At 44.0% G+C, this 20,992-nt stretch overlaps 1 protein-coding gene across 14 annotated transcripts in view; it reads right to left on the bottom strand.

Moving 5' to 3' along the window:
- The window catches only part of CFAP92 (cilia and flagella associated protein 92 (putative)), a 115,779-nt gene that overhangs the window by 21,087 nt on the left and 73,700 nt on the right, over positions 1–20,992 (bottom strand). For all 14 annotated transcript variants that reach the window (XM_061618133.1, XM_061618134.1, XM_061618132.1 and 11 more), the window contains 3 exons: positions 13,164–13,358; positions 7,048–7,330; positions 5,040–5,204 (listed from right to left, as the gene is read on the bottom strand). In XM_061618133.1, the coding sequence (XP_061474117.1) occupies positions 5,040–5,204; positions 7,048–7,330; positions 13,164–13,358 (643 nt within the window). The remainder of the gene's footprint in view (positions 1–5,039; positions 5,205–7,047; positions 7,331–13,163; positions 13,359–20,992) is intronic.

Here is a 20,992-nt window from a genome sequence, read left to right as displayed (position 1 = left end):
GGTACTTTTCCGGTAATTTCTCCAGCGCGGAGCTTGCCTCCCGGGTAGTCAGGATGTGCTCCTTCGGCCCCCAACAGGTGGTTTGGCAATAGGGGGATCCGAGGGTCAGTCGGCCCATGGACCACTGGATGAGGGGGTCATGCTGCTGTAGCCACGCCAGGCCAAGCACTACCGGGAAGTGGGGCGCGGCAGCCAGGTAGAACTGGAGGCTTTCCCGGTGCTCACCCAGGGCCATGTCTAGCGGCACTGTCTCCTGTACTACCGGGCCCGAGGCGAGAAGCCGGCCATCAATAATCTCCACGAGGATAGGGCGACGAATGGGTTGACTAGGAACCTGGTGTAGATTGGCAAAGGACACATCCATGAAATTGCTGGTGGATCCTGAGTCCAACATGGCTGGTACTCGGAGGATACCCCTTCCGGGGACTGTCAGAGAGATCAACACGGTCAGATGCTTGGGCAGTGAGGAACTGAGGTGGCGGGCCCCCTGAACCACGAGGTTGCCCCGGCTCAGGGGCCTGTGGAGGCCAGGGCATGGGCGTTTCCCGAGGTAGGGGCTGTGGGTCGTTTCGCGGAACAATGGGCTGCAAAATGTCCCTGGGCCCCGCAATACAGGCAGAGGCCCTGCTGCCTCCGTCTCAGCTTTTCAGCAACAGAAAGACGTGGCCGAGCCCCTCCCAGCTGCATAGGTTCTACCGGGGGTGTAGGGTCCTTGCCGGAGGGCTCCGAGGACACAGCCACTGGGGCCGAAGCTCTGTAGACTGGCACGCCTGCTTTCCAGCCTCCCATCAATCTGGAGACACAGGCGTATTAGGGCTTGCAGGGTTCCAGGGCGCTCCACCCTAGCTAGCTCATCCATCGGACAGCTCCTCCTGAAATTGATCCATGAGAGCCGCTTTGTTCCAGCCCAGGCTTTGTTGTAGTAAACGAAAGTCTGTTACATATTCCCCCAAGGGGCGTTGGCCTTGCCGCAGCCTGCGTATGCAGTGGTTGGCTGTGGCTGATTTGACTGGGTCCTCAAACATAGCCTTCAGTTCCCTAGTGAAGGCGGCTAGGTGGTTGAGCACGGGGCTACGCTCGAGGAGCAGGGGCGTGGCCCATCTAGCTGCGGCCCCGGTGCACAGGTTAATCAAGAATCCCACCCGGGTCTTATCATCTGGGAAGGCCTCTGGTCGTAACTCCATGAAGAGCTGGGCCTGGGCCAAGAATGCTGAGAACTGTTCTGAAGCCCCAGTGAATTTCTCTGGGAGGGTCACAGGGCACTTGGCTCTCCCTGTAGGTAGAGTGGGTGGGGCTGCTGCTAACTGGGCTTGCAAACCTTGGACGGCCAACAGCAGCTGGTCTACTTGTGAGCGCAGGAGCAAGTTTTCCTGCTGGAGTTACTCCATGGTCGGCACTTCCCCCACTCACTTGTTGCTTGCTTCGTTTTGGGCTGACTACAAACTGTCAGCTCTTCACTCAGACAGCAGTGTCGGTGGGGGTGCAGCAGGGCTGGAGATTCCTTGGTAATGCAGCTGGTGACTGCAAGTTAAAACCTATGATGATTTATGTCAGCTCTTCACGGAGACAGCAGTGGCGGTGGGGGTGCAGGCAGGGCTGGAGATTCCTTGGTAATTGCCAGGCTGTAAGTCCTCAACCGGCAGCTTGGCTACAAATCTGCCAGGCTAGCAAGGAGGAAGCAAGATAAGGGCAAAGGCCGTTCACAGCTTACATGCCAAGCCAGAAATCCAGAAGAGACGTCAGTGAAGGTCCAGGTCTAGTTTGCCGAGAGATCAGTCCAAGTCAAGGTTCAGGGAATAGGAAAACACACAGTGGTCACGCCTGACGTTGTAGTCAGCAACAAGCTGAAGCCAAGGTTTGACTTTTAAGGAGCAGGTTTGTCAGCAGGTGTGAGCCATCAGCGTTTTGGCCTTAAGTGGACAGACCTGCCCCTCTTCTGCCTGACCTTCTGTTGTCTACGTTCTGCAGGTGAGGGGGGAGTATCCTGTTCACTGTCTGTGTCTGGAGTGCTCTGCAGCTGAGGGGGAGAAGGAGCTGGGTTCTCAGGAGTTTCCTCCATTTCTCCTTCTGGGTCTGCTGCTTCTGGGTCTGCTGCTGTTACTCCCGAGTCATCCTCGTCTGATGAGTCCTCTGATGGGGCCATGACAATTTATCACTCAGAAAATCCTAGGGCCCTAAAGAGCTATGCAAAAGCTAGCCTCCCTGTTTATTATAAATCCAATTCAAAAGCTTGGATGACTGGCGATCTTTTCTCAAATTGGTTCACGAACTATTTTAAGCCTACAGTTGAGGTTTACTGCAAGGAAAAGAACATTCCTTTTAAGGTTTTACTTCTTGCAGACAATGCCCCTGGCCATCCTAGAGCTCTAATTGGTTTGTACAAGGAGATGTTATTTTTCTACAAGTAAATACAACTTCATTGCTGCAGCCTATGGACCAAGGTGTAATTGCAGCGTTTAAATCCTATTACCTAAAAAGAACTTTTGCTAAGGCTATTTAGACAGCAATACAATACCTGAGCATAGACTAAATAAATTAAAAGTATTTTGGAAAGGCTTCATGATTTTGGATGGTATAAAAACTATTAGAGATGCATGGGAGGAAGTTAAAGAAACAACATTGAAAGGTGTTTGGAAGAAGCTAATTCCCACACTTATGATTGTAAAGACTTTGAGAATCCAGTGGAGGAAGTCACTACAAATGTTGTGGAAATGGCAAGGGAATTAGAATTGGAAGTCGAGCCTGAGGATGTGGCAGAATTGCTTGTCTCTCATGATGAGACCCTAACAGACAAAGATCTTCTTCTGACTGAAGAGCAAAGAAGGATGTTTCGCAAAGAGGAGTCCTATCCTAATGATAGTCCTGCTGTGCCTAGAGAAATGACAACCAAGGAATTGGAAGAAACTATCAACTGTATAGAAATGGGGATGGCAGCTTTTGAGAGGATTGATCCAAATTTCAACAGATGTTCCTTAGTGAATGCAAGCCTTCCAAATGGTATTGCATGTTATAAAGAAATTCTAAGGGAAAGGAGAGAGCAATGCATGAGGCAAGTTCATTGCTTTCCTACTTTAAGGAAGTACCATCGCAACCTTTGACAGCAACAGCTACAGCAACACAAACCCCTGCAAGAGTTTCATCAAGGTCTCCATCATCAAAATGAGTAAGATTCATTGATGAGTCAGATGATGAAAATGAGCCAGCTCCAGGGGCAATGGTGAAGGCTTGCCACTCAACAGAGAGCCAACCAGCCCTGCAGCTCTAAAGGCTGAAAGGCAATGGTGCCCCCCAGCTGCAACACCAACTGCGTGGAGCGGCCCGTCTAGTGCGCTCTGGGCCCTCGGCACCTTGGGCACCCACCCGTGGCCCTTCCTGCTACACGCCTGTTGGGGGTCCTGTGAAGAGAGAGGGCCTTTTCCTCCAGATGCACTTCCCGACGGATGACGCCAAGCACTTCTCTGCCCCAGAGGCTGATCACTGAAGGCTGCTTCGCCTCCTTCATAGCCGCCACCACCGGAAAGAGTGACTCCCTCACTCGGGCAGCCTTCGCTGAGCTGCTGGAGCTAGACGCGGCGCTGTGGAGAATCACAGTCCAAGGAAGCTCCTTCGCTAACCTTTGTGCACACAGGAATAACACCTACATCAGCCCCAACCCGCTCCTCAGCGCCGTGCAAGGAGACCTGGCAAGGATAGAAGTGCTGCAGCCAACACTCACTTTCCCAGTCTTCCAAGTCCATATTTTCTTCAGCCCCTTCTTAGATGGTGAGCGTTTGGGCCCTGGGCATGAATCGGCGTGCTTCTTACGTGCAGCCAAAGTGATGTGCCTCACCTATTTCTTGCAGGATGGTAATACTCATCGCCGATGCACCCCCTTATTGCCAACAACAAGGTAAGCAATGTGTGTACTGTATATTCATTTTATTTTTGTATCATTTTTTCAGGCCTAGCTCTATTGCGCACTTAATATATGAAAGTGTAAACATGTTATTAGGCTTTTATATGCATTTGCACGTGAAAAAAGGCTACGCCACTTTTCGGTGATTTTCGCTTTTCGGCAGGGGTCTGGAACCTAACGCGCCGTATGAGTGGGGCCCTACTGTAAATTCAGCAGCTCTAATAATTCTATGTTATCAGTCTTCAGAAATGCCTTAAGACATTTGGGTTCTTTCAGGTATCTTTGGCCAATTAGTAAGTTTAAACTAGAAAACACAAATGGAAACTCTTGGCTTGGTTTTACGCCCTAGCTCAGATGCTATTTTCTCAGCAAAAGGGTTGAATGCTAAAAACAAACATCCTGAAACAGCAATACTGCCAGTTGGAAAAATGCCTGTATTTTCCACAACAAATAAGTAACGACTCCCAAGTGTATTATTCACAATGACAACAACAAAACCTTTAAAAAGGACTCGTCAGTATTCATCCCATGGACTGCCTGCCTGCATAGTGAAGCATTAAGATCAGTTTGTTAATCACAGTTTAGACATTTTAAGTGGTATTAGGGAGACCATTAAGTGGACTTGCTTCAGCTCTCTATCCACCAAAACTTAATGGTAGGTGTTATCAAAGTATAAGACCTTAATCTGCAAATGAACAATACATGTGATGCATGAGTGTCAAGAATGTACTATACAGTGCATGATACACAAAGTGTAGGATAGATGTGGGTAACCTTTGGCCCTCCAGATGTTGCTGAACTAAACTCCTATCATCCCTGGTTACTGGCCATGCTTGCTGCAGCTGATGGGAGTGGTAGTTCAGCAACATCTGGCAGGCCTACACCAAGTTCCCCACACATGGTGTAGGATTTAGCATGGACAGACAAGTTGATTGAACAAGTATATGCATCTAATGTACAAACACAATGGAACTCATTTATTCATATTCTCATATATATATATATCTTGAAAGGACTTCTGTATGGTTACTACTTTTATAAAGATCTGTATGACAATGACCATGTTCAATTTCTTGTCTTTGGAATTTTGTATTTATTTTTACAAATTACATTTAAATTATTGTAGTTAATGTTGTTTTCTCACCTCTGCCATTTCTTGACGAAGTAGCTTTTTTGCAATTTCTGCAGAATTCAAGGTCTGACAACTGTAGTTAAAGATAGACTTGCCATCAGAAGGAAAAGCCCTGATGGTTCTAGTGCCTTCCTTTTTCACCATCTTGCTGAGTAGGGTTATATTGTCAATATTAGACTGGAAGAAAAGTTAACATATGAAATTATTCTGGTCTTGTTAAAACAAAATAATACTCTTCTGAAAACAAACACTCTGCTATAGAGAATGTCAGTAACTAGACTAGCAGGTAAGACAAATGTCAAGTACGTGCTAGACCAGTAAGCTATAGCCAAGTCTCCCCCTCTGAGTCCACCATCCGAAATTGCATCTCTCAGATCTTCTATAAACAGTCATCTGACAACACATAACTGAAGATAGCAATGTCAATGGAATCCAGTTGGTGCTGAGGGGTCAGATGCCAGTTTTCTTCTTTGTGTAGGGGTGCTGAGCTCATCTTGTAGGTTTCCAGCTGCCAGCCACTTTCCTTTGGAGAAATTCAACCTCCTCTTTTCCACCATCAACAAAGCTTTTATGAACTGTGATGGTATTCCTGTTTTAGGAGTAAATATCTGGAACACAAGGGGCACTAAATACAGTCACCTGGGTATTGTTAATGAGCCCTCCACAGAGCTCTAGCTCTGCCTGCTTAGTCTTTGTCAGAATCCACAGATAACACCTTCCCCATATGAGATGGCTTTTTGATGAACCTTCAGGCCTACCATCATAGTGCTGTCACAAGCCCAAATAGGATCTCTTTACTCTGAAAAATAACAACTTTTGAAAAACATTTTCTTCTGTGCAAAAATACCAGTGATTTGGGTTGCATCAGCTCAGTGGGACTTACTTCTGAGTAAACATGCTTATGATTTCTAACACTGAATATATAATTCAGGGATGGGGAACCTGTGGCCATCCTCTCATCCCTGACTACGTACCACACTGGCTGGGGCTGATGGGAATTAGAGGCCAACAAAATCTGAAGGACCACATTCTCCATCCCAAATATGTCTATTTGTCTATCTGGGATGACAGGCCTAAAAACTGAAGATAGAATCTGCTCTTAGCATAACCAAACTGTCAGAAGAGCACTTGATGCAGTTTTACAAGCTTGTACCAAAAATAAATGTAGTGGGGAAAAATACTTTTTTGAGCATTTTCACAATTTTTTTGTACATGGGATATTTAGATGTGAGGAGTATTGTAGTGGCAAATTCAGAAGCATAGGGTGCCTTCATAATAGTCATACCACACCATCTCTTCTGCAATACAGAATTATAGAACCTGAATAAAACTATTGTGTGCATAGGCTTTGCTCAATCACTCTCTGGGGGCTAAAAGTTGCCAGAAATATTTTGATTTTAAGAATTCTGAAATGAAGCCAAGTGTGCAAACAGGATTTGGGAGACCAAGGTACTTTGCCATGAAGCTCACTTCTCACTCACCCTAGGAACCAATCAGCATGAAAGGGGAGGCTTATGTTATCTACTGAGAAGACTCTTCTCAGTGACTGACTCACTTCCTTTCTCTCTGATTGGCTCCAACAAGCATGAAAGGGCAAGGAAGCATGTTGTTAGCCAAGTGAGAAGAATATTCTCAGTGGCTAACATGGTCCCCTTTCATGCTGATTGTTTTGTACACAGGGACCCTTTTCCCAAAAAAGTAAAGGGTCTACAACCCCCCAAAACTGCATTCCTAGATGTGGGAGTGCTTTCAAACTAACAGTTCCCCCATGTGCATGCTACCAAAGCTGCATTAAGACTGTACTTTGCCAGAAACAGACACATCTAAGTAATCCCTTTAAGACAGGACTGTGGAACCTATAGCTCTACAAGTATTGCTGTACTATAACTTCCATCATCCCTGACCAGTAGTCATATGGGCTGGGGCTGATGGAAGTTAGAGTCCAACAACTTATGGAAGGCTACAGCTTCTCCATACCTGTCTTAAGACAATCTCTCACTGCTCCAGCACACACACACACCTGTATATAATCTTGTGGCGTGTGCCTTTCCATTTCCTTTTTTCTCAGTATGTACTCTTCATTGTGATTATCCAAAAGGGAACGCTTATCTTGTTTCATATGTAAATATTTGGTTGGCATCTCAAACATCTCTGAGATCTCTGAGTACTGCTGAATAAGCAGGTCATCTTTATTCAGTGGGACCCCAAACTCTTGACTCAACATTGTGACCATTTCTGCAGATGGCAAGAGACTATGATGGATCACTTCCCTTAACTTCATACTGCGGCAGATGTAATCAAGCCTGCAGAACAAGAAGACATGGAGAGAGAAAACAAGACAGCATGTCAGCAAGGATATGGATAGGAGTGATCCAGAAGAGACACTGTGTACTTGGAATTTCAAAAGGCTTTTGGTACAGTCTCTCACCAAAGATGGCTGAGTAAGCTTAGCAGTCACGGGATAGAGAACAGGTCCTCTTATGGATCAGTAAGTGTTGAAAGAACAAGAAGCAGAGGATCAATGGAGAGTCCTCACAATGGAGGGATGTAACAGGTGGGGTGTCCCAAGAATCTGTATTGGGACCTGTGCATTTTAACTTCTGCATAAATAATCTGGAGGAGTGAGCAACAAGATGACCAAGTTTGCTGATGACACCAAATTGTTTAAGGTGGTTAAAACAAAAAGGATTGCAAGGAGTTCAGAAGAATGCCTTAACATTCTTTCAGAGTCAGAATAATCTATATCCGGCAATTAAGCCTGTATCAATTGACAATTTTCACCCATTTATTTTTCTTACACATTTCAGACTTCCTTGCCCTTGTTTCTTTTAACATGGAAGGCTAAAACTGTAAAAGGTTTTAACTGTACAGTTTAATTGTACAAGATCTTACAAGGGTATTATACTTATATAAGAGTACTAAAGCTACACAATCTGTATCCAAAGAGCTGTGTTTAACACAGCTTTCTTTAAAATCATTTGCTTTCTTAATGGCTATATTATCTTTATGTCTTACCAACTACTCCAGAAAAGGGCAACCAAAACGATCAAGGGGATGGAGCAATTTCCTTATGAAGAAAAGTTACAGCATTTGGGGCTTTTTACTTTAGAAAAAAGATGAATAAGAGGTAACATGATAGAAGTGTATAAAATTATACACGGCACGGAGAAAGTGGATAGAGAAAAGCTTTTCTCTCTCATAACACTAGAATTTGTGGACATCCAATGAAGCTGAATATTGGAAGATTCAGGGCAGAAAAAAGAAAGTACTTCTTCATACAGCACATAGTTAAACAATGGCATTTGTTCCCACAAGAGGCAGTGATAGCCACCAACTTGGATGGCTTTAAAAGAGGATTAGACAAACTCATGGATGATAAGGCTATCAATGGCTACTAGCCATGACAGCTATGTTCTGCCTCCATCAGCGCAGGCAGTATGGAGTTACCAGTTGCTGAAAACCGCAAGAGGAGAGAATGCCTTGCGGGATTCCCATGGGCAACTGGTTGGCCACTGCAAGAACAGAATGCTGGACTAGATGGGCCACGGGTTTGATCCAGCAGGGTGTCTTATACGTCATGACTGATCAACATCATTATCTGTCTGATGGGTGCCTATGCATGCATAGCTCCCTCCACGTGGAGAGAAAACCCTCTCGGAGTTGGCCCCCTTCTCACCGATGCTGACTGCACATCAGCCAGAGGGTGTGGCCAGAACATACATAAGTATTTCCTGTGTTGTGGTTTTCAAAATATTTTTTTTTAAACACACTGTGGAATGCAAGACTATCAATAAAAATATGGAGAAAATAGCTTACTCATGGTAGGAGGAATTATTTCTCACACACCCCAAAACAGATGCATTCCAGTTAGGGGAAGGCAAGCCAAAACAACCACCTTCAAATGCATACGCCAAATGCTTGGAATATATTAACAGTACAGATAATGTGGCACCAAGTCAACAGATGGAATAATTTTGTGAAAACTAATATGCTTGTTAACACCTGACACACCTCCCCTTAAATATTAGACAAGTTCCATCTCTGTTATCTTCAGCACCTACTGAAGACCTTCCTCTTTCAACAAGCCTTTTAAGTAGAGACCTTATCCCAGTCTGTATCTGTGTTGGAATTGCTTTTTCATATTTTTAAAAGCTTTTTTTAAAAAAAACGTTTTTAAAGCTTTTTTTAAAAAATATTTTGTTTTAACATGTTTTTAAGGATGTTTTGTTGTAATATATTTTAAAGTCTGTTTTTACAATGTTTTAGAGTGTTTTAGTGCTTTTGTTTGCCTCCCTGGGCTCCTATTGGGAAGAAGGGCAGGATATATATATATATCATAGAATCATAGAATAGTAAGAGTTGGAAGGGGCCTATAAGGCCATCAAGTCCAACCCCCTGCTCAATGCAGGAATCCAACTCAAAGCATTCCCAACAGATGACTATCCAGATGCCTCCTGAATGCCTCCAGTGTCGGAGAACCCACTCCCTCTCTAGGTAATTGAATCCACTGTCATATGGCTCTTAACAGTTAGGAAGTTTTTTCTGATGTCCAGTCGAAATCTGGCTTCCTGTAACTTGAGCCCATTATTCCGTGTCCTGCACCCTGGGACGATCGAGAAGAGATCCAGGCCCTCCTCTATGTGACAACCTTTCATGTACTTGAAGAGTACTATCATATCTCCCCTCAGTCTTCTCCAGGCTAAACATGCCCAGTTCTTTCAGTCTCTCCTCATAGGGCTTTGTTTCCAGTCCCCTGATCATCCTTGTTGCCCTCCTTTGAGCCTGTTTAAGTTTGTCTGCATCCTTCTTGAAGTGAGGAGACCAGAACTGGATGCAGTATTCAAGATGAGGCCTAACCAGTGCTGAATAGAGGGAAACTAATACTTCATGCGATTTGGAAACTATACTTCTGTTAATGAAGCCTAATATAGCATATGCCTTTTTTGCAGCCACATCACACTGTTGGCTCGTAATTCAGCTTGTGATCAACAATTCCAAGATCCTTCTCACATGTCATATTGCTGAGCCAAGTATCCCCCTCTTATAACTGTGCATTTGGTTTCTTTTTCCTAAGTGTAGAATTTTGCATTTATCCCTGTTGAATTTCATTCTGTTGTTTTCAGCCCAATGCTCCAGCCTATCAAGGTCCCTTTGCATTTCTTTCTCCTCTTCCACGGTATTAGCTATGCCCCCCAATTTTGTATCATCTGCAAATTTGATAAGCATGCTCTGTACCTCCTCATTCATGTCGTTAATAAAAATATTGAAGAGCCCTGGGCCCAGAACCAAGCTCTGTGGTACCCCACTCGTTACTTCTGCCCAGTTTGAGAAGGAACCATTGATAAGCATATTATAAAGCGAGCATATGACACATTACTCTTTTCAAAAAGCCAAGTTTCAAATTACATCATTTCCACAGACTCACCTATAACATTATGGCAAAGACTTCCTTGATTAAAAAGAACAAGGCTTTTATCCCATCTCTTGTTTATTGATGGTGGTGTCAAATGAACCCTACTTAGCGCAGTATTCAACGAAATAATGGTGCGAATGGAACAACTTCTGCTTGCACAACAGAACTGTCTCCCATATTCCCTCATGCACATCCTACAACATCCCCAAATCTTCTCGAGGGTTGGGAGAAACCTCAGAACAGATTTAGGCTGTGCACAGGGAGAAGAGAGGGGGAGAACATTCCTTGCACTGATGGAATGTTCACCTTAGCTCTACGATGAATACAACCATTAATCTCTTGATCTTGCAAAGCGTCAAGGCCCTGAATATTGTTATGAAGAACTGACATTTACACATTTCTTGATTTTTTTGTTTGTTGTTATGTGCCTTTAAATCGATTATAACTTATGGTGACCCTATGAATCAGCAACCTCCAATAGCATCTGTTATAAATCACCCTGTTCAGATCTTGTAAGCTGAGTTTTGGTGGATCACTTAATTATTTTTTTCTTTCTCTGCTACCAACTGCAGTGCACTGTGCTAGTTGCTGTATGATTTTTAACTGTATTTTTTATTATGGATTCTTTATTGTTTTATTTATTATATTGTATTACAATTTGAATTCCATAGAATACAGTATAAAATACAATAATAAATAATAAAATACAATATACAAATAAAAGTAATAAAAGTACAATTAAAATGAACATGAATATTTAATGTGTTGCACCTGCTGTTCTTCAGACAGACTGAGGACCACCAGAACAAAGCTCATGGACCACTGATGCTCTGTAGACCATAATTTGGGAACTCTTGCTCTGTTTCTGACAACTAGTTGTTTGATAGCAGCTGAAATTAGAAGCTGTATAGTTATTTAGAATACTTTAGAATAAGCTTGTTCTTAGGATAGCAACAGCCAGAACAACCATTAGTTGGTTATGCCAACTATTGCTAGAAGAAATGCATTAGGACATTTTATTGTGAAGGACTGTCTTCAAAAAGATTTGAGCAGTTAGCACAACCTAAGTCAGCAAGGAAACATGAAGTGTTTGCTCTTAGCATTGTTTGTCTTCATATCTAAAATAAGGGGGCCTCAACTCTTCCCTGGTGAGAGATCAACTCTGCCAAAAGACACCAGGGAAGATTCAAGGCCCCCTTATTTTAGATATGAAGATAAGAGCAAACACTTCATGTTTCTTTTAAGAAGGAATCATTATGGAAGTTTTCACATTGTGGGAACACCGGCTGACTCCCCCTTTCAGCCATTATAGCTGTTGAGTACATCTTATGACATTTCTGAGATTTCCCTCCCAATATGATGTGATGGCTCCAACTGACTTGGACCATGAAATTGGAAGGTTGAGGAGAGGGGAACAGAACCTTTCTGCACCTGTTGGGAGCAGTGTGTGGGTATGTAAGGGGGGATGTTGCATGGCTCAGATGCTAACTAGAATCGTGACTTTCTGCTCCGATATTAGTGCCTATGTCACTGCCTTTGTCAGCATTTGAACCATTTAGTGACCTGCTTTATTACAGTGCCTGCAGAGTGTAGGGAAAGAATTCTTCAAATGCTTTGAAGTCTAATAATAATAATAATAATAATAAGCCCCAAATGTTGTAACCTTTAATCACAGGAGACTTGCTCCATCTCCTTGATCATTTTGGTTGCCTTTTTCTAGACCTTTTCCACCTCTACCATATCCTTTTTGAGACAAAGCAACCAAAATTGTATCCTATATACCAAGTACAGTTGCCCCATAGATTTGTATAATCGCATTATGGCATTAGCAGTTTTATTCTCAATCCCTTTCCTAAATCCCTAATGACCTCTAGCATAGATCAACAGTGGGTCAACATTTTCATTGCGTTTTTCACCAAGACCTCAAGATCTCTTTCTTGGTTAGTCACCAGTTCGGACCCTATTAGTCCCATGTGCACACTTGTTTACACTGAACCACATTTGCCTTTTAAAATGCTAATTCATCCAGTTTAGAGAAACAGTTTTGGACCTACGCGCGTGTGATCAGGGACCCCGATCATGTGGAGGAGTCTACTCATGTTCAAGTGAAGGCAAGCAGAAGCCCCCTGAAGACCCTTCCCACACAACACTGGGAAAATTAGGGACTGAGGGAGGTACGCAATGTGCACAAGGACATTGAGGGCAGGATCCACACTTTAAGTGCTCACATATTCAGGTGAATTCCTGAACACACCTTGAAAGGAAATGAAGGATCTCATAAATGAACTGAACTTATTTATTAAGGCAATGTACTACAATGACAGAGCCAGTGTGGTGTAGTGGTTAACGTGTTGGACTAGGACCTGGGAGACCAGGGTTCAAATCCCCACATAGCCATGAAACTCACTGGGTGACCTTGGGCCAGTCACTGCCTCTCAGCCTCATGAAAACCCTATTCACAGGGTCGCCATAAGTCGGAATCGACTTGAAGGCAGTACATTTACATTTACTACAATGAGATTACTGAGAATCAGGATGGATTCTGCTCCTGCCACATGCTACCTTTTCTTCATCCAAGATCAGACAAGATGAGATCATCAAAAGTGCTATGGAAATTCTTTCTAAAAGGGTGTAGTAGAGGTTCCCCCTCCCCGACCCCACACATACACACGAACAATAAATCCATCTGAAACAGCATATCAAAAATCCAAGAACAGTCTAACCTGGTCAGAGCTTCGAAACATGGCTGAGGAACGATATCCCGGACATAAAACAAAGGCTGCTTCATGATACTAGAGAGTGGCTTGCAGAGACGGATATGAAACAGGATAGCTTCAAAGTCTACATACAGGCGCTGATGAAAAGACAGGTGTGAGTTATAGAATATCTGTAATCTTCCAGTTTTGGTTTCATGCAACCTGTAACAGACAAGAAAAAGGACTGCATTGTCTAACTATTTCATAATCCTGTGTTTTCATGAAATGGTTTCATTCCTATCCATTAATTTTAATAGGACTTTGGTTGAAATCCCATAGAAGTCTCATTGGGAATAAGTCTCACTGAACTCAATGGGAAGATTGTGTAGGACTGCACTGTCAAGTATATTTATTATTCTCCAGAGTGTGCAGCTGCACTTTCATTTTTATTATCTGAGAAAATAGTAAAATGTCAAGTTTTGACATGGTACAATCAAAAAAGCCCTACATCAGATTTTATGAAATCTGACTGATTGATTGCATTTGTATACCGCCCCATAGCCGAAGCTCTCTGGGTGGTTTACAACAATTAAAAACATTAAAAACAAATATACAAATTTAAAAACACATTTTCAGGCATAACACATATTTCCCACTTGCAAACAAACCAGTGGCAAACACTATGGATAAACATGAAGAGACGTACAGAATTTAAGATGATATGAATAACCACACAGATCTTCACATTGCAATATAGCTGCATTTCCTTTGCAGGTAGAACAGAAAGGTAAGCAAACAGTTTGTGGTGCCTTGTCCAAGTGTATGTGCAGACTTAAAGAGCGCTTGTTCTTAACCGTGTAGAAATCTCTAGGGGTGGGAAGTCTGTTTGTTCTGTCTCATTCCTAATAGCAGTTGCATTTGTAGTCCCATTGATTTCAAAGAAGCTATGAAACTAACATCAGATGGCAAAAGGCTTCTATTTATCTAGTCAATGTACACTTCTAAAAAAAGTTGCCCTTTCTTGAAAAGAGGTAGAGAGGTACATAGGGGAAGGGATATAGCTCAGTAGTAGAATATCTACTTGCAGAATCTACTTGCATGCAGAAGGTCCCAGGTTCAATCCCCAGCATCTCTGGGTAGGGCTGTCTGAAACCCTAGAAAGATGCTGCCAATAAGTAAAGACAACACTAAGTGGGGAGGAGAGCCTGGCTGGGAGTCCAGAGTCTGTGAGTTCAAATCCCCGTTCGTGTCTCCTGGGTGTCAAGGGCCAGCTAAAGATCACCCCCACAGGGAGTGGCTCAGGGGTTACGTGCCCTGCCACCTGTGCAGCCGTGGGCAAGCTGCATAGTCCCAAGGAGCCCAGTTGCCCACCAGCTGGCAGTTGCAGACAAGGACGGGGCTGGTTTGTGCAGCTGTGGCAAGCTGAGCAGGCCCTAGCCAACTGGGGAGGACTAGCCTCAGAGGGAGGCAATGGTAAACCCCCTCTGAATACCGCTTACCATGAAAATGCTATTCATAGGGTCGCCGTAAGTTGGAATTGACTTGAACGCAGCCCAATTTATTCATTCATTAGCTGGCAATCTCAGCTTAAAGTCCATAGTCCCTTTCAAGTATCTAGCCCCCTTTTTGACAGCAATCCAGTCCTTTTGTGTGGGTGTGCTAGTTTTCCTACTTAAAATCCCTACTGCACTTGCTATGTCAGGTCTAGTGTTGGTGGTTAAGTACAGAAGCTTTCCTACTACTGTTCTGTACTGGTTGTTATTTGGTAAAGGTTCACCAACATCATTGCCTTTAAGAAAGTCTGTTGCCATGGGCGTTGCTAGGGAATGCGGACTTAAAGGAGATAAAACCGGGCCGTCAGGAAACTAAAGTACCCAGCTCTCGTGCATGCCGGAGGGCTGGGGGCCGCTGTGTACAAAGGGCCTCCGGTAGCACAGCCCCCTTCAAAAGGGGTACTGGTGCTACCTATTCGGATTACAACTTCCACAGCAGTAATGTTCAACTCTACAGCACTGATTGACAGTGGAGCCTCTACCAATTTCATTGATGCAAAGTTGGCAAAACGTCACTGAATCTCCCAATGGAAATTGGAAACCCCCTTGTCAGTTGAAACTATTGATGGCAGACCATTGAAGTCGGGTGGAGTGACTCGAGCCACAGAGGAATTAAAGCTAGAAATTCCTGGGCACGAAGAGCTCATTTCCTTGTATGTGTCAGATCTCTCGAACTTTGATGTGATTCTGGGAATGCCCTGGCTAGCAAAGCATGACCCAAAAATAGCCTGGAAGGATGCGGTTGTATGGTTCACTTCTCAGTACTGTCACGAGAACTGTCAGCCAGAGATAACCGTAAAAGCCCTGGCAGGAGCTGTGCAAGAGGTCAAGGAAGTGGTACTTCCCTCGAAATATGTGGATTTTGAGGATGTGTTTAATGAAAAGGAAGCAGAGTCCTTGCCCCCTCATCGCCCTTATGACTGTGCTATTGATTTAGTGCCAGGAGCAAGCATTCCAGCTGGAAGAATTTACTCCCTTACAGAGCCAGAGAGAACAGCTCTGAGAGAGTTTTTGGACAAAAACCTGAAGCGAGGATTTATCCGTCCCTCACAATCCCCCACAGGGGCCCCCTTGCTGTTTGTGAAGAAGAAAGGAGGTGAACTCAGACGCTGTAATGATTACCGCGCCTTAAATCAAATTACCATCCCTAACAGTTATCCATTGCCCCTGATCCCGAAGTTGTTAGACCGACTGCGTTCTGCAACAATCTTCACGAAATTGGACTTAAGAGGAGCGTATAATCTGATTCGAATGAAAGAGGGGGATGAATGGAAGACCGGGTTCAACACCTCCTATGGTCAATTTGAATACCAGGTGACGCCTTTCGGGCTATGTGGGGCCCCTGGCATGTTTCAGAAGTTTATGAACGAAGTGTTTAGAGACCTCTTGGATCAGTATGTGATTTGTTATCTGGATGATATCTGGTGTTTTCAAAAAGCCAGGAAGAACATGATCAACACGTGAAAACTGTGTTGAAAAGACTGAGAGAGAACCACTTGTATGCCAAGTTAGAGAAATGTGGGTTTGACTTGTCATCTTTGGACTTCCTTGGATACCGAATCTCGGCAGGGGGAGTGGAGATGGACCCAGGAAAAGTGAGTTGTGTATTGGATTGGGACCAGCCAACCACCAAGAAGGACATACAACGTTTTCTGGGATTTGCCAATTACTACAGAAAATTTATCCCAGGCTTTTCCGAGCTAACAGCTCCCCTTACGGACTGTTTAAGGGGAAAAGGAAAGTTTCAATGCACAGAGAACGCAGCGAGAGCTTTCGAGAAACTGAAAAGGAAATTCGCATCTGAGCCTATTTTGCGTTTTGCTGACCCTACCCGCCCTTTCGTCGTGGAAGCGGATGCTTCAGACATAGCCATAGGGGGGGTCCTTTTGCAACCAGACATGGATGGGAAGGAATTGTATCCTTGTGCATATTTCTCCAGAAAACTAAAGGATGCCGAAAGAAATTATACAGTGTGGGAAAAAGAGCTGTTAGCCATCAAAGACTCATTTGAGAATTGGAGACAGTATTTAGAGGGAGCCCAGCATCAGATAGAAGTGTGTTCTGATCATAAGAACTTGGAAAGTCTGCAGACAGCTCGGAAGCTGAACCAGAGACAGATACGTTGGTCGCAGTTTTTCGCCAGGTTTAACTTCAGGATTACTTACCATCCCCATGCAAAAAATCAGAGAGCAGATGCTCTATCCAGACAACCGCAATATAAAGGAGATGAAGTTTGCAGCCCTCCCCAGTACATTGTCCCGCCGGAAAAACTGATGTTGGGATTATGCCAGCCTTCATGGGAAGAGGAGCTTAAGAAGGCACAGCAGAGGGATCCATGCATGCAACGATACATTCAGGAAATGGAACAGGATCCGGATTCAGAAGTAAGTTTCCATTGGAAGGATGGACTGTTTTGGTTTAAAGCTGCTAGATATGTGCCAAAGGGGGACCTAAGACTCAGAATTTTGCATCAATGTCATGCCTCTATCACGGCTGGACAATTTGGCATTTTTAAGACCATTCAAAATGTAGCTAAGGATTTTTGGTGGCCCCAAATGCGTCGAGACATTGAAAACTATGTAAAATCACGCTCTGTCTGTATGCGGGCGAAAACAGACACGGGAAAACCTGTAGGGTTGCTGGAACCTTTACCAACGCCGAGTGAATCTTGGAAGGACCTTTCCATGGATTTTATAACTGATCTACCGAAGTCACAAGGAATGACAGCTATATTGGTCATAGTGGATTCATTGACCAAGATGGCTCATTTCCTTCCTTGCTCAGGAGCCTTAGAAGCTAGAGAAACAGCAAAATTGTTTATAAAGGAAATCTACCGATTGCATGGATTGCCCAATAGCCTAGTCTTGGATCGGGGAACTCAGTTCACAGCTAAATTTTGGAGAGCTGTTTGGAAGCAGCTGCAAACGGAGCTAAAACTTTCTTCAGCTCATCACCCCCAGACGGACGGGCAGACGGAGAGACTTAATGCTGTTTTAGAAAGGTATTTGCGCTGTTATGTGTCTTACCAACAGACTGATTGGGTATCCTATTTGCATTTTGCAGAATTTGTTTATAATAACTCCTTGCATACCAGTACTGGACAAATACCTTTCTTCGCTAACTATGGATTCCATCCCAAGGCTTTCCCCAGCAGTACAGGGCGTACGCCTGTACCGGCCGCAGGGGAATTTCTGCAGGAGCTTCAGGCGGTGCAGCAGATACTGAAACAAAAATTAGACGAGGCCAAAGTGGAGTATAAACGAGTTGCTGATCAACATCAATGGGAGGGGACCCCCCTTCAGATAGGAGACAAGGTATGGTTGTCTACCCGCTTCTTCCAGATGCCGGGCAAATGTAAGAAGCTGCAGGATAAGAGAGTGGGACACTTTGAAATAGAGGCGCAAATCAACCCAGTGGCTTATCGTCTGAAGTTGCCAGATACTTTTAAAATACATCCTGTGTTTCATCGCTCCTTGTTAACGAAAGCCGCCCCTCCCAGTGAGTTAAGACCAGTGGAATCTCCAGGGGCGCCGTTAATAGTGGATGAGCAAACTAAGTTTGAAGTAGCAGAGATTCTGAACTCAAGGAGAAAGCGTAATAAACTACAGTATTTGATTCATTGGAAGGGTTATGGACCAGCTGACAGATCGTGGGAAAATGAGAGCGATGTCCATGCTCCGGACTTAGTAAGAGACTTTCATCAACGGTTCCCTCATTGTCCCAAGCTGACAGATTGGGGGGGAGCACAGCATGGAGGAGGGGATGGTGTCAGGATGCAGGATTGGGGCCCTGAAGTTTCAGACGATGAGGAGAGGGAGGGGGTCATTTGGACAGAGTCGTGTGAAGGAGAAGCAGAAGAGGGGAAAGGAATCTCAGAGATAGAACTGTCTGGGAGAGAGGACCTTGAATGTCCAACAGACACAGATTCTTACCGTGAGCTTCCCACGCCTCCTTCCCCTCCGAGCTTGAAGGAGTTGGCGAAGGAGGGAGGGCAAGGAGGAATCCAACCCCCTCCTGATCCAGGAAAAAGCAAGGAGAAACAGCCAGATGATTTAAGCATTGCCCCCCCGCTTCCCCCCATACCTGAGTCAGATTTCTCAGAAGGGGAGGGTGCGGTAGCACCCCCTTCACCACGTACAAGGAGACAGCAAAATAGGCAGCAAAAGAAGGGGGAGAGGCAGGGTGTGGATGAGGGCACTTTGAGGCGGAGTGAGAATTCGCGCCCGTTTACCCCCTTCTTAAGGGACAGGGGGAGTAGTGGTTCCTTGTTGTCAACTCTCTCCTATGTCGCAGGTTATGTTTAGTAGTTAAAGTTCATGAGACGGCGTAGTCTTTGTCTGGATATTACTTTAATAAAAACTGATTTGCTTTCATCAACTGGTCTGGTTCCTGAGCCTCAACCTGGACACGACAGTCATTAAATTCAAGTCCAGTTAACTTCAACTGACCCAATATAGTAATCAAAGAATTTATGTGTTTTTCAGTTTTTCTTTGTTTCAAGTCTCAGCTTCATCATCTCTTGAATCAGCATTGTTTGAGACCTAAAGCTGATAAAGCTAAATGAGGTCTGGAGTTTTTCCAGCATTTCCTTAGCTATGTTACATTCAGTAACATGGACCAGCGGATCACCTTCAAGGGAATAAAAAATAATGGCTTTTGCAATTGCATTTTTCTTTTCCTAATCCCTTATCTTTTGGGCATCTTCCTGTGGCTCTGGTTTTTCAACACAAGAAAAAACTTTGTCTTCTTCTACAGCAATCCTTATCCTGCTCTTCTATTGTTCAAAGTTAACAGCACTCAGTTTTGGCATCCTTCTGGTAAAGGCTTTATTATCTTGCAAATGCATTCTTTCTTGCTGGTCTGAGAAGAGCTTTGGTTTGCAAATTGACTCAGAAAAAAGAGCAGCCAAAATAGTCTCTTTTAAAACTAGTGTCTGATACAGAGCAAAGGGAGAAACAAACAACCACGCTAAAAATGCACAAAATAAAATCCCGAAAAATCTGGTTTAATTCTCAGTTTGCCCTGGGCCACATGACCTGTTTGATTTAAATGAAATAGGAACAGTTTGTAATCCTATTTCTTAGCAAAGTATACACGCAGCAGCGGAACTGAGAATAACCAGTCTCACCTTCCTCTCATGCACACTAGTTAAATGAACAACAGAGACAGTCTTCTTAGGTAAAAAGTATAAAGAATGTTTACTCATGACCTTTCATATGTTCAGGAAACAGGCTCTAGCTTAGATAGAAAAAGTAGGCGTCTTAGTCCATAGTAAGGATCATCTTGGAAGAGAAGCATGTGAAGTGCTTCTTGCTCCTGAGCTTAATGGAGAATTATGCTAAAGAGATCAATATCCCCTTAACAAAGAAAGAGGAAGAGAAGTAAATAACCCCACCCTTTAAGGAAGTTACATCATGGTAAACAAGCACAGAGATGTCCCCAAATTCTAGCTAGAAGGGACATCTCCCTATCAAAGGGGATGCATGCAAGCTTGTTTATCCTAACAAGATGTATGCGGTGCCAAGGCCAAGACAGCAAGGCACGAGTGGGCATTACATAGGCATGGGCGAGAATTTCAATTAAGTTCACATTTCAAGCAGAATTTATCAAATTTGCAATTTCCAAAACAATATGAGAACTGAAACACAGCCATCCTTTGAAATTCACATTTACAGTAGGGCCCCGCTTCTCGGTGCCCCGCTTTTCGGTGTTCCACTAATACGGTGCCAGCGGGGCGATCAGCTGGAGGGGGGACTGGAACTCCCTGCACTCCAGCTGATCTCGCCAGAGGAGGGGAAGATCAGCTGTAGCGCACTACAGCTGATCTTCTCTTCTGGCGCGATCAGACTCCCCCGTTCGATCTGATCTTCTCCTCCTCTGGTGCGATCAGTGGGTTAGGTTCCAGACCCCCGCGCTACAGCTGATCTGCTTTTTGGTGGTTTTCACTTTTCGGCGGGGGTCTGGAACCTAACCTGCCGTATGAGTGGGGCCCTACTGTACTAGAATTTTGGGATGCAGTTCGTCAACTAAACAACATTTATACAAATCCATATATTAGGGCAAAGTGTTCATAAAAATGAATACATGAGTGAAAATAACATGCAAAAAAAAATAAAATGATGAGAAATGGCTTGCAAAATGTGTACATTTGTCAAAACTGCCTAAAAATGTGTTTACTTGGAGAAATTCACACTAAAATGGTAGAGAATTTTCATGAGAATTTTTTTTAAAAAAATCAGATTGCTGCAGAAATGGAAAAAACTGAATTTAACATTGGAAAAATGAGAAACAGATAACCAAAAC

This window comes from Rhineura floridana, chromosome 3, assembly GCF_030035675.1.
Source record: "Rhineura floridana isolate rRhiFlo1 chromosome 3, rRhiFlo1.hap2, whole genome shotgun sequence".
Taxonomy (NCBI): domain Eukaryota; kingdom Metazoa; phylum Chordata; class Lepidosauria; order Squamata; family Rhineuridae; genus Rhineura; species Rhineura floridana.
The sequence above is the reverse complement of the archived record's forward strand: the minus strand, read 5'-3'. Positions and strand labels throughout refer to the sequence as shown.